Source organism: Symsagittifera roscoffensis, chromosome 6 (assembly GCF_963678635.1).
Source record: "Symsagittifera roscoffensis chromosome 6, txSymRosc1.1, whole genome shotgun sequence".
In the NCBI taxonomy this organism is placed as follows: domain Eukaryota; kingdom Metazoa; phylum Xenacoelomorpha; order Acoela; family Convolutidae; genus Symsagittifera; species Symsagittifera roscoffensis.
The window spans coordinates 51910266-51925047 of NC_087067.1; the positions used below are offsets into that span (position 1 = coordinate 51910266).

A 14782-nucleotide genomic window follows, 5' to 3' on the forward strand; every position below is an offset into this window, starting at 1 on the left:
CCCAACCGAACTGTCGGTCTGAATCTTTGAGGCTTGAATAATTTTACCCAACATCTTTGGGCAAAAATAGCATTCTAATTTTCAAAAGTGCTCACAAAACAAATAAGTGCAAAAAGTACCTTTTTATCAGTTTTTCATAAGCTTAAGAAACTCATTCACGTTTTAGATGATTGACACCTATTTAAGATTTCTATTTTTAAACTCAAGCTGATTTGTTAGTATTTGCCTTAAAAAAAACTGCTTTTAGTCTGAAACAAGGGTCCATTAGAGTGCTCATTTTTGACATTTTTCAACTCAAGTCCATTTGATTCAAGTTCATATTCGATTCAAGCCATAACTCGTGTGGGAGCTAAAGAAAAAGATACGCAGAAAGTTTTTACGCGAATCAAATGAGGAATGCTTCAATCATTCCATGCCCTAAAATGATTTTTGTATCGCTCATTTCTAGATGGTGAGATAGTTCCATTTTGCATCTGAAAAATGTAAAAGTAAAAGCTATTTTTACTTATACTTCAAATAACCCAGAAAAAATACCGGAAATTTTTAGTCTACGCTCGCATCTTAATTATTTCGCATCTAGAAACAGACCAGACCGATTAATAATCGATTAAACGTTCGTTTTTATACATGAATTGACAGATTCATGCAGTATTGATTGACGGGTCTTTGAATGTAAAATTTCAATTAAGCATGAGTGCTATTTTGGTGATTTATTGGTATTTCAATAATATTGCAGGCACTTTTTCCATCTAATAGCATTTGATTTGTCTATCGAAATTATGCCACCATGATCCGTGCTCGTTGCTTTAGAGTGAGTCAAAATTACCCAGCCGAGAAAAAAAAACAAAAAAAAAGCACGCAGTTCTTAAAAAATGCGGGCACAACAGCGGCTCTCTGTGATGAGCTGAGCAGCTCGTATGTTGGTCCTTTCCGTTGTGGATAAACAGTCTTAATTATACATTAAATCAAACTATGTTTTGGAGGAAATAAGTTAATATTTCATTCTCTGGCTCAGATGTTTTATAAGGAAATTCAGTCTGATGAAAGATAGAAATTCAGACTGAATCATTGGTAGAAATTTCAACATCAGAACTATAAAGACGGGACTGAAAATTAGAGGCAGCCTTTGATAGGTTGCTTACAGAAAAAAATTGATTTGGAAGATTTCAAATAGAATTTTACTTGTCCAATATTCAAATTCTCTAGAATATATTTTTGTTCAATGCAATCAAAGAAAAATATTTCTATGGGTCGAAAAAATATTGTTTTTTTTAAAAGAGGCTCTGATATAAAAAACATTACCGAGCTGAGCTTAGTATATCTATTTTGATTTTTTAAAGGCATCAAAAAAGTTAATTTCAAACACCCGCGCTTCTTCATAACGCGATATAGAATTTATCATTGTAGAACTTCTGTTATCGTTAATATACACTCAGTTCAAAATTTTTTTATTTTATTCGAAAGAGTCTTTACATAAATTATCTCCAGTGACATCTGAAATGTTTGAAACGTATGTTAGCATTGCCTTAGTTTTCTTCTGTGCTGCTGCTGTCAAAAACGGTGAGTTTTTTCAGGCACTTTTTCTAGATTCATATGCTGAGTATCGAACTAATATTACAAAGTAATAAATGTAGAGGGTGTTCTAAGAATTTTTAGAGATGAGTTCTAGAGGCCGATTTTCAAAAAAAGTAAATTTTGTCAACTATTTTTGCAGGTCGACCAAAATGACTCTCTGTGCTGTACAAAGACTATAAACAGCATGCGATATTTATATCAGCGGGGCCGACAAAAATGCCATTTTATTGTAAATTTTAGAAGGTTTTGACCAAATAAAAACGCCTTTTTGATGGGAGGAAATTTTGTATTATTTTGGCGACGAAAAAAAACTTGAAAGTTATTTGCCCAAAAAAATATGTCCTTTAGAATTAATAATCCGATGGAAATGTGAAAAAAATCAACAATAAGCGATTTTTAGTGATCTTTTATGTAATCAATATAAACGAATCTCATGTTGCCTTCATGTAACAAAATTGTATTAATAATCAATTAGAAACCATAGTTTTATTCAATTTATTATTTAATCAAAATCCATTTAAATCAATAGAAATGGATTTTTCAACTTTAATTTTGTTTCGCTTCGTTCAAATGTTGCAAGAACTGCGGCACTTATCAAATGAGCAGTAGCGTGCGCTAAAATTTTTCAAGTAGGGTGGTTTCAAAAAATATTGAAAATTTTGTGGACATTTTTTTAGGTCGACCAATTGATTATCCGAGCTCTCAAACATAAAACAAAGACCGTATTTTGTAACATTTGTTTTGCACTGCAGGGAAATTAGAAAAAAAACATCAGGCTAAAAAGGACGTTTCGGACTTTAAAAAAAAATTGACCAAAAGTTTTTTTTGGCCCACACTCCCTCCTCAAATTTAGCTAAAATGGCGCCGAAGGCGCTCGTAGGAAATTTTGAGGTCGGCCTGCCAAAACGAATCTCGTAAAACTATACCAAAGGGTTGACCCATTGGAAAGAATTGAGTGGTTGGCGGCACGCTACTGCAAATGTGTTATGCAAAATATTTTCGAAGCGACTGAACTCGATTTCTAAATTTAAACTTACTCAATGTTTGCCTCTTTGCACCCACCAAAAATGGCCTTTTGCCGTTCTCCCTCAATGTTTGACTCATTGTCCCTCACCCCCAGCAACGTTTGCCACTTTGCCCCCTCACCAGCGTTTGGACCTTTTCCACTTCCCACATGCAACTTTTGTGCCTTTGCCCCTTACCCCCTGTCAGCGTTTTCCACATTGCATTTACCCCTTTGTTAACTATATTTTAAGTAAAACGTGAAAACGACTTTATGTGCGTTGAATTTCGCATCTCAAAGAGATGAAAAAAAAAATCGGTTGTAATGGAGTTTGATTGTCTTCATGTATAAAAATGAAACATAATCTATTATAGTTTTGTTGCAAAAGATTTTAATGTTTTATTAGTTAATTGTAATATATATTCCATTTCTAATTGATTATATATAATTTTTCTCCATTTTTATAGACACTGATAATAAAATTCAATTTTAATCGCATTTTTTACATGGAACTCCACTGCGGGAACGCGGGACTTTATACCCAAAAATCGGACAAAATTACACATAACTTAACTGCTAATAGGAATCCTGTGCACGGATTGAAAAAGTAGCTTTTCCAAAAAGTTAGCTGGGAAAGCTGTTTTGTTGACTTATTTCGATCCACAGCTCTCAAATATTCGTAAGCTATTCGTTGGACCCTTTTGACATCAAATTTGACTCTATTAATTTAATATCATTGTTTTGTTGGCGAGGATTTTTCCACAGAAAGAACGCCTCTGAAAGTAGTTATTATGTCTTGGCTAAGTTGTTCCTTCGAATAAAGATTCTCAAATTTTAGTTGGCTAAGTTGCTTCTAATTATTTACTTCTAGCATTTGTCATTATTTGAACCCTATATTATTGATGGTCTCAGAAACAACGATCAAAGCATGAAGAAAAATATCATCTGTTATCATTTTTCTTTGAATTTTTGAACCAAGCAGTTTCGAAAATGCAGTTTTGGCCGATTAGGAACACTTAACTTTCTCTTGTGTTACTAAGTCAAAAACGGCGATTCAATCATTCTTAGAAATTGCAAAATGAATGGAGGCACAACTATATTAATACGGTCAAACGCTTAACAGATTACATTAAACTTAATATAGCGCATGGGGCTTTTGAAAAAGTCTGAGTTTTTTTGTAAGTTTTCTTTAATTTTTTTTTCAACTTTAAATAACCATGAAAATCATCTCATAGACAATAAAAAGCAGTCGGAGCACCCGGGGTTGGCGATATAATTATCATTTGATCAGTTTTTTTTCAGTTAGCGAACGGTTTTGTGCTTCTGCAGTTTCGTTGCAATTCGGACTCCGCTCCAGAGTTGCACTTGCTGGTTAGTCACTTGAAAATTTGTAATAATATCATTTTTGTTGCCTCAAGTATACAAAAAATGGGGAGGAATTTTGTTTTTATAGTTTTTTCTAAATTTGTTTCTTCTGTTTTCCACACGAAATTAGGGACCACAGAAAGTCATCGGAATGGGTCGAGTGATAACCTATTAAAACCTTTTCAGTCGCTATTTGAACGACATTTAAGAATTCCGAAAAAAAAATTCGCCGTGGCGAGAAAAAACGATTTAAAAATGCTTATTTTTCTGTTTTCAACTGTTTCCAAATTTACCTATTTTACTATGACTAAAATTCCTACCTATGTTCTATTTTTTCGTTCAGATCTTTTTATCACACCACGAAGATAAAACAACTCTATTAAAAAAAAACTTTTTTTGTCGTTTTTATGTCAGAAATTCTGAGCTACTTTCACAGTAACGGGCTATACTTGTTTATAATCGTAATCGATTTAAAGATATTGTTCCGAGTCCAGGTCCGGCACATATATTCAGATCATCGCGACAAAACCTTGCCGCGTTTTGTTTTTTGCGACCAAATTTTGGCTTTACCAGACTTTTGTGATTAGATTTTGGGTTTAGCAGAGGTTTTCGAGACCAACAATTAGCATTCCCCAGAGTCTCATGCGGCAAAACCAACGTAGAAGGGGAACCACCTTTTCCAGTGAAAGAGTCTTTGTGCTGGTGTCGGCACCGCCTCTCTGCATAGTGCACTGGCAAAGATGGAGGTTTGTTGGTTCTCGACATAAGATCAGTGTAGTATGAATGGAATTTGGGCTCCTCACAGTGCGTGGTCCAGCCTCATAGAGGCATCCATTCTTTGTAGATATCGGTCGCGACCAGGGTTTAGAAGACGCGACCCAGGACAGGCACGAACCTTATTTCAACACTGCGACCAATAGTTCTGTTCAGACTTTCGCAACGAGTAAAAATATAGGAAGTCAGAAGCGTTGGACATACAGTCGCAATAGTTTGGAAAGCTTTTAAAACCGTTTACATGTTTTCTCTTGTTTCACATAAAAGGAAACTTTAATGTTGTTGTTTTAAATTTTTGTAAGTTAGGACATTTTCCAGGTGAACGTTATTCTTGACCTGTTGTGTAATATTATTTGAATAATTGTGTCCAAACTTTCAAGCTCGCGCCAATGCTGCAGGGCTGCGACTTAGGATCCAAAATTTTCGCAACTGCAAGCCCAGTCTTCGCTATTTTAAGATTTAAGGATATTTAAATTCGGAAATCGATGACCAAGTTTTGGTATGTCCAGGCTTATGCGAACCACAAGAGACTTTTATAACAGATTTTCTAGACTTTTTTGAACCTGAACCCGGATGCTTCGCATCTTTTTAAACTGGAATTAAGTCTGGGATTCTTTTTGAGTGTTTTTCAAATATAAACTGGCGCATAATAGTTTATTATATAAATCTTCAGCATTGCTAGCAGAGGTTTGGACACGGATATTATTCACAAATAAGAGAGAGGTGGTGCAAAAGACCTTCCCACTGCCATACTAAAAACAGGACGGGTTAATGACACAAAAACAAGTCCAGAAATACTAAAAGATTCCATGAATCCTGTAATAAGTCGTATCATAACATACGAAAAAGCTCACAGAATAATGTTCTTAAAAAATTTGTCAACTTTTTCTCGGTTCAGAATCAGATTCATTAAGTTTTCTTCATAAGACAAGAAAACTTTTTTCGGTTCCTCGCCGAGTTTTCCAACACGTTTAAAATGCACGATTGGATTGTCTGTTAATTTTAAAATCACTCTACAACAATCGTACTGCAAAACGAAAAAATTTGTGAGCCGCAGTTATAATTTATTTTTTCGTAGAATTTTGGTGTATAATTTATTTTTTTTTAAACATTTTTTTGCTGATCATTAAACCATCTTTTCCTATAAAAGTGACCAAAATTGAAGTATTCAACAATTACTTTGATTAGAATCTGCTTTTTACGTAAATATGTCTCCAATGTCGAGACAGAACATTCATTTTACTTTGACTTGCGGCTACTTTTACCCTCGGGTGAAATAAATCCATTGCCTTGAAATTAATATAGTCGAGAATTCCACCTGATTTTTAAATTTATAGTCACTGCTAATTTATTAGCATCTATTTTTGGTAAAAGTTTGAGTGATATACCGACCTACAGTTCTGAATCACACGCTAGCATGCCTATATATCTACACATCTAAATCATAAAAAACAATTCCGCATAAGGAAACATATCTTACATAATGAAATGGATTCATTGCAAAAATAATGGAAGTTTTTTTTATTCAAATGAACTTTAAATTGAGCTTGAAATTTTGGACAGTGTAGCGTATAACCCTTGCCCTTTAAGCTATCACTAAAATAGAAGAAATTTGCCCCAATTGTAGCGCATATTTGATTTGAGCCTGCAAACAGGGTAACTGTAAAATTGGCAAAAACCTACAAACCTGCGTGAAGTAGCTACAAAAAATGCTCTTAAGCTGATCTCATAAGCGGGTTACCAGCAGAACGTGCCAAATTTTGTGTTTTAACCAAAATCTGTTGCTTTTGAGCAAGCTACCAGTGAGCTAGCGAGAAAAAAATGGGTATAGGACAATATAGATAAAAAAAACTGAAAAGGAAAATCATATGAAACGTTTTACAACCCGGGTCGAGGTCCCAGACTCATGTCCAGACTTTCGCGACAAAGTTTTGGCATTTCAAGACTTTCCAGACCAAAATTAGGCATGTCCAGACGTTGGCAACAAAAACCTGGCATTTCTAGGCTTTTGCGAAAAATATGATCCGTCGCGATTTTCGCAACCAAAGCGGAGGTGGCGCGACCAAAACATCGCGACTCATATTTGGTATGCCCAGAGTCTCGCGACCAAGAGTTGCCATTTCCAGACTTTCCCGACCAGAAAACTAAGGCGCTGCTTTCGCGACCAAAGCGGAGGTGGCACAACCAAAACATCGCGACTCAACATCGCGACTCATATTTGGTATGTTTGGAGTTGCCATTTCCAGACTTTTGCGACCGAAAAGCTAAGTGCGACTTTCGCGACCGAGGCGGATACGGCGCAACCCTGCGGCTCATGAAACGGCGTGACCTGAGCGACCAAACTTAGCCATTTCCAGACTTTCCAGACTAAGATGGAGACGGCGTGACTGTCCAGAACAACATGGAGACGGCGCGACTTTAAAAAGTTTTTCCAGGGCCGAGGTGGAGACGGCGCGACTTTCGCGATCAGAGTGGATACGGCGCGACTCAAAAAGCAACGGCGCAACCAAAAAAGGCACTTTCAAGACTTTCGCGACCGAGGCGGAGACGGCGCGATCAAGAATCATTTCATCGCGACCGTAGTGGAAGCGGCGCGACTGTCGCGTTCAGTGAGGAGACGGCGCGACTTTCTAGACAAAGGCAGAAACGGCGCAACTTTTCGGACCACGGCGGAGGCGGCGCATCTTTCCAGATCGAGGCGGACACGGCGCGACTAAGAAGCAATTCTTTGCGACCGTGGTGGATACGGCGCGACTTTAGCCATCAGAGTGGAGACAGCCCAGACCACGGTGCACACGGAGCGACTTTCCACAAGAAGGCGGAGACGATGCGACTTTTCAGACCAAGCCGGGCGGAGAGGGCGCGGCGTTCCAGACCATCGAGGAGACAGCGCGACTAAGAATCAATTCCTCGCGACCAAGGCGGAGTCGACGCGACTTTCCAGACCAAAGCGGAGACGGCGCGACTTTTCAGACCAAGACAGAGACGGCGCGATTTTTCAGAACAAGGCGGAGACGGCTCGACCAAGATTATATTTCTTGCGGCTGAGGAGGATATGGTGCGACTTTCCAGACCAGGAGGGAAACGGCATAACTTTCCAGACCAAGGCGGAGACGGCGCAATTTTCCAGACCGAGGCGGAGCCGGCGCAACCAAGAACTAATTCTTCGACACCGTGATAGATGTGGCGCAAATTTAGCGATCAGAGTGTAAAAACGGCCCAGAACAAGTTATGAAACAGACAGAAACGCGAGCTTAAAACTTACAGAGAGATTTCTGAGTTTGAGAGTGATTTCGCATTTCCTACTGAACAGAGATTTGATTGGAAACTTAATTGTTTTCGTACAAATTAAATAGTGAAAGTTTTCAAAAACGAACAAGACTGCTCGAATCAGGGTGAAGCCCTGAATGTTCCGACGCCTTTTAATGTCTATGGATCAGTAATAACAAGAAAAACAAAATGTAAAAAAAATAACATGAAAAATTAAATGTAAAAGAATAAAATATGTTTTTTTTATATTTGAGAATTTGGCAAAAACCATCTCTCCACACGCCATATTAAAGAAATGATTGGTTTTGCTTCTAGTAACAAATCAAATTTGGCAAATAAGCTAGCTTTAACGATTTTGGAACGATTTCTAAGACGGTTTAAATCTCCGCAAGCGCGTTAAAATGCGCGAACTATATCGCGCGTTAACTATGCCAAATTGGCCGAAATAGGAATCTTTAAACCCCCATAGTTTTACAAAAAACAATCAAAAGTGAAATATATTTTTTTCAACTTTAAACTCAAAACAGCAATATACTTTGAATGATATTAGAAAATCCCGTCAAAAATGGTTAGTTGAAAAGTCGAAATTTGTCTGAAGAAAAAAACCCAGCCGAGCCATATTTTCAGTTACTTTTGTTACAAAAGTCGGAACAACAAGACAGCTCTGGCAAAGGCCTGAATTTTCCAACTGTCTTTTGAGGTCTATAGAGCAGTAATAAAATGAAAAGTTTAAATGTAATAAAAAATCAAACTCTTTTTAAAATGAGACTTTTTGTAAAAACATCCCCAAACACGCCATATAAATTACAAAGTGATAAAATTCGATCCTCGTAACAAATAAATTATGGCAAAAAAGCTATCTTCAAACAATTTGGAGCATTTTATAAGTTTATTTTAAATCTCCGCTTACACGTTAATAGCGCGAACTATATCGCGCGATAATTGTTTCACATTTGCCAAAATGGAACTCTTTAAACCCATATAGTTTTACAAAAATGATCATTGATAAAAAATCTTCAAATTTAAGCTTAAGACTTTTTAAGATCTTTTGAACGATATACAGAATACCGTCAAAAATTGCTAGTTAAAAAATCGAAATTTGTCTGAAGAAAAAAAACCACCCCGAGCACAAATATTTAATTACTTTCGTTACGAAAGTCGGAACAACAAGACAGCTCTGGCAATGGCTTGAATGTTCCAACTGCCTTTTAAGGTCTATAGAGCAGTAATAACATGAAAACTTTCAATGTAATAAAATAAAACAATTTTTTTTTATTTGAGATTTTTTGTGAAGATCTTTCCCCATACGCCATATAAAGTACAAAGTGATAAATTTCGCTCCTACAGACAAATCAAGGAAGGCAAATAAGCGTACATCAACCAATTTGGAACGATTTCTAAGACGGATTAAATCTCCGCTTACGCGTTAATAACGCGAAATATATCGCGAGTTAATTGTCCCAAATGGGCCAAAATGGCAATCTTTAAACCCCCATAACTTTTCGAAAATTTTTTTTACAGGTAAAAAATCTTTTCAAATTTAAGCTCCGTTCCTAACAAATTTGTCAAAAATGGCTAGTTTAAAAGCCGAAGTTTGTCTGCAGTAGAAAAATCACCCCGAGCACAACTATTCCGTTACTTTAGTGGCAAAAATGGGACCAACAAGCGCATTACCAAACGCAATGAAGCATTTTGGATAATAATTAACCTGCTAGGAAGTTGTTGTATGAAGTTGTTGTTGAAACAAATAGCTTTTTTCAAATTTTATTCACACCTTCGTTAGTTTGGATCTGCTTGTATGATAAACCTAGCTGTAAAACGCTACTTTAAGAATTTTCGAAAAAAAAATATGTGCGACATATAATAATATATGGATATGTATGGTTGCTCATCATTATCTATGGTGGGCAACCAGAGTGTATATATGCTGTTTATAAAAACTGATACTTTTTATGATCACAAAAATATCTATGTTCAGTTTTGGGCCATTTTTTTTCATTTGATAGATAATGAATAATTGAGTCTATATTTAAAGTTATCGGTACCTTAGATACCGAGGAAAACATCGATCTAAGGCTCAGTTCAATGAGGCCCATTCTTAACTCTGTTTTTGGGAAATTGTGTTTATTTATCCCTTTCATGGCGAAACTGGGACTTGTTTAAGATTAAGGCTCATTCTTCATTCTGTATAAAAAAGAACCCATTTGGACTTGCCTCTGTATCAAAAATGAGCCTGGCTGGACTAGAACCTACTACCAGCATTTTGAAACATCTCTGTTATCTATCTAGCAACTAGGAGAGATATGTTTCAGAACTCTGGTTGTAGGTCCAATACATCCAGGCTCCTTTTTGATACTAATGCGAGTCCAGACGGTTATGTTATATTAGCGGGAAGAATGAGCCCAAGTCTTAAATTATCACAGTTTTGTCATCGAAAATGCTTCCTGGCAAATGGTTTTTAAGAACTTTGAGTCACTCGAGCTTTTGGGTTTATTTGGCCAGTATACAAATTTAGCTCAATTAATTTCTGCCCTGACAAATTGGTGTCAAAAATTTTTGACAAAGTGGACTCATTTTGTCTATTTTGAATCAAAAAGGAGTCCTTTTGCCTACAAATTGGAGTTCTTGTGCGTATCCCATGAAATATATCTAAAATTAGACCAAATTTCGACCCAGGTATTTGAAAGACAGATTAAAGTATCAGTTGATAATTTTAGCACAAAAAGGTCCCTTCCCAGCTTCGAACTTCACACACTTCGCTCCCAAAACATCCCTATCTTAGCCCTTCTTCACATCGGTTTCATTTAGAAACTATATAAAAAAAGAGGTGGAATGTATATGATATCTCAATAAAGCGTTTGATTATATGACAGGGTACTATTTCAAAGTGATCAGCAAATTTAACAAGCGTATCTTCTGCTATGAGATTGCTTATTCATCTATGAAAAAATTAATACTCATCTATCAAAGAAGAAACTTATTTACGTTTGAATCTTTGAACAGATGCCTCAGAGTTGTCTGTGTCTCTTATATAGGTTACAGTTCTGGGTTTCGAAATTTCATTGTAATAGTGGTGTGATGTCAATCCCGGTTTATTGACTTAAAAAGTTATTACGACTTTTATTAAAACCATCGATGCTTGATATGGTTTCCAGTGAAAATCCGTTAAATCAGCCAAAAGATATCAGATATATCCCAATTGTATTTTTTTCTTCCTGATTTGGAGGGTATTAAAAAATGTAGAAAAAAAAACAAGGTATTGACGTTTTTACTGTCGTCCGAATGCCATGCTTGGTTTCAAAATACGTCGCCTCAGCAATTTTCGAACAGTCCTTGACATTGTCTTAAGTTACTTGAAAATGTTTGTTATAACCTTTGAGTCCTGTCAGAAATTGGGAAAAGAAAATTCAACGCCACCGGCAAAGAGAGAGAAAGTTTAAGAAAAATCAAGCAGAGTTTTGATACAGTGTGCATCTTAGCATTAATCAATTTATCGATCAGTTTCTCAGCATTATAAATGAGTGTTGTGAATAAAATAATACTTTCCAGAGTTCTTTGTGATCTGAGGAGCAGTGGCATTTTGTTTGGCATAATGTCCAATTGATTGTACTGTTTTTTTAAATCAAGTTGTTTCAAACAATCTTGTTTCGCGCCCCTAGAAAAAATACACATCAGTGTGACAATTTGAGATGTGTACATTTTTTCTGGGGTTGAATGCTCGTTTAGATCAGAAAGTTGTAAGAAAAAATTTTTTATTAGTAATTTTGTAGAGTAACTCAATTTAGTATCCGAAAAGCCTCCCTTAAAAGCAGACTTGAATGATCGGTGATCGGAACACAAAGTTTTCCATCAAAACAGTTTCTGGTCATTTCGAGTTATATCGAGTTGATGTATTTGAAGAAAAAAAATAAGGAAAACTCCTCGCGTGCTGAAAGCCATCAGCAAGTTAAAACCGCCCAGATGGCAGTTATCGCTAGAGAGGATCTAAAGTTCACAGTCAAGTCTTGAAGAGGCCATCCTGACAAGTGATAAATAAAAATGATGGATTGTTTTTTAAATCCTGTTTTCTCTGATTAGGATTTTCACTGGTAGTTATGGTGTTAGATAGTTCTAAAGATAGCTTTTGGGAATGATTTATCTTTTTTTTCAAGTTTGCAACTCTGCTTCTCCATTTTCTTTGAACATTCTTGCGGGTTGCTTTGTTAATAGCCGAGAACTTTACGGCTGTTCTTGAAAAAAAATGTAAAAAAAAAACAACTAAAAACTGTTATTTTCTTCCGCTTCATTGAATAATGTCGGCAGGAAGCAGAATCTACTCGAAACACTTGAACATTTTTACAGACTAAGAAACTCAACCGATTACTTAAAAAAACTAGAACAATGAAGTAAATTGAAGAAAACACTTTTAGTGCCCTTTGAAATCAATTAGAAAAAAACACAAACCATTTTTGTCCGCGAACTTTGGTTTCGGGTCGCGAGGAGTAAAGTGTACCAGCCTAATCAAGTCATTTTTTTGGTCAGGGTTCGGATTCGGAACCTAAACTTAAAATTTTTTCTCATTGTCGAAAATAGTTGTTCGACTATTTCCGAGTTTCAGAAAAAAATTAGGTATAATTTGATGAAAAGCTGACTTCTAAAAAAAACTTTTTATCGCTATTTTCTTGACTGTAGCTGCCATTCTCTCTTTCAATTTTCACCAAGTTGCCCATAACTGCCCTTTCAACAAAAGGAAATTGGACAACAATTCTTTTTTTATTTCAAAACAAAATGTTTTTTTTTCTTATTAGATACCTAGTGTTGAATCATTTTTAAGGAAACTTCTGTTCTGCTTGCACAACAACAAACTATTCTTGTTCTCCATGGAAAAAATTTTACGCTGAAAGACAGTTGTTTGATCATCCTAACTATTTCGAAGAAGACATAAATTTTTTAATAAGAGGAGTCTTCAAATTGAAGTCAAATGAATTTTTATTCCAACAAGGACTCTGAAATTGCAAAAATCATGGATTAGCTTTTTTTCTTCCATTTTTGATTACCTTTGAAGTTTCGTATTATACTATCAAAACGAAAAAGACAAATTTTAACTTTTTCTCCAGACAAATTTCGGTTTTTAACTAGCGCTTTTTGACGAATTTTTTTTTATCAACCAAATAGTTTTATTGTAGTCCTGCTCTCAATTAAAAAGATTTATTACCTGTGAACATTTTTCGTAAGTAAGAGGGGTTTGAAAACTGTCAATGTTGCCAATTTGGGACATTTACTGCGCGATATATCTTGTGCTATTAACGCGGAGCCGGAGATTTAATCAGTATTAGAAAACGTTGCAAATTAACCTTAGGCATGCTATTTGGTCGATTTGATACTTTGCTTTATGCAAAATACATCACTCTATCACTCTACTCAGCTAAGTGGGGGATGAAATTTAAAAAAAATCAAAAAAGTTTTTAATTCAAATTTTTTTATAATTTCAGCAATAACCTTGTCTCAAATTACTGAAATTGAAACGCAGTCGGAACATTCTTTCTGATACTAGCAGCCTGGTTTTACTTTGAAAACACGCTTAGTTGTTGTCAGAAAAAAGGTTCAGAGTTTTGACTGCATTTTGAGATTAGAACTATTAAAATACTTTAAGTGATATCTGAGTATTTTTGTGGTGACTGAGGTTTCGATACTCCGGCTGGATTCTAGCGTTTGCTTAAAACTAATTGTCAACAGATTTTCATAAAAAGTGAAACAAGGTTTTCCCTTTTTTCTCATAATGTTGTGTCTGGTTATGTACGTAAAGAACAATTTTCCAAAGAGATCATTCGCTAGCGGTTTAATTGTACGTGAATTAGATCGCGCGTTAATTATCCTATGTATTATTGATATTGTCAAAAAAGTTATAAATTCACTTTGCAAGAAACCCCATAACTTTGCAAGAAAGCACCGCAGATGAAACCTATTTAGTGACTTTGGGAATAGTCATCCCTATTTATCAGACGGTATTAAACTTTCCCATCAAAAAGTGCCAGTGAAGAATTCGGAATTTGCCTCGAGAAAAAAACACTCGATAAACAATAATCAGTGACTTTCTTTGAAAATTAGAACAGCAAAAACGCAAATATCGATACAAATAACTGATTGCTTCAATAGTCCGCTTAATTTACTTAGGCAATCATAGCAAAACAATCTTCTCAAAATGGTTTTGATTTTCGTGGTAGCTTTTTCGTATACATTAGTTGGTGTCGCATCTTTAAATAGGCTGTTTTGAACGCCATACAATTTTTAAAGAATCCAGAATAATTGAAAAAACAATGAAGTTTGCCAAAATTTGTCATCGAAGTGATAGTGAATGTATGTGCATCAGCAGATGTTAACTCCTCAAAAAAAGAAAGACAGAATTGCTTTTTGAAGGTTGGCTGTTTTGTGACTAAGTTGTACTAATCAGACACTGGTTTGCTGTTTCAGTGGACTGTTTCTATTGCCGCTCGTCCGGAGACTGGATCCCCATAGACTGGGTGTGTGATGCTCAGGCAGACTGCAGCGACTCCAGCGATGAGTCATACGATCTCAACTGCGGTCAGTACAATCAGCAGGACCTCTTTAACCCGCCTTTTTGCAATCAGGGGGAATATTTGTTACTACTAATCCGGGTACCTTAGTTGACATATCACGTTACAAAGTTCTTAAATGATCAAACGTGTAAAGAAATATCTCAAACTGATAGCTTCTGCCTACTAAAAAACTTAATTTTGGAACCTGATCTAAACTATATTTTATGATTGGATAAATTAAATGTTTTACCAATGTAAA

General features: G+C 35.8%; 1 protein-coding gene across 1 annotated transcript in view; it reads left to right on the forward strand.

The window, feature by feature from the left end:
* Nucleotides 1-1056: 1056 nt before the first annotated feature.
* Nucleotides 1057-14782, forward strand: part of LOC134848176 (uncharacterized) — a 34402-nt gene continuing 20676 nt past the window's right edge. The window contains exons 1-2 of the mRNA XM_063865540.1: nt 1057-1560; nt 14438-14548. Of these exons, the coding sequence (XP_063721610.1) occupies nt 1500-1560; nt 14438-14548 (172 nt within the window). The 5' untranslated portion in view covers nt 1057-1499. The remainder of the gene's footprint in view (nt 1561-14437; nt 14549-14782) is intronic.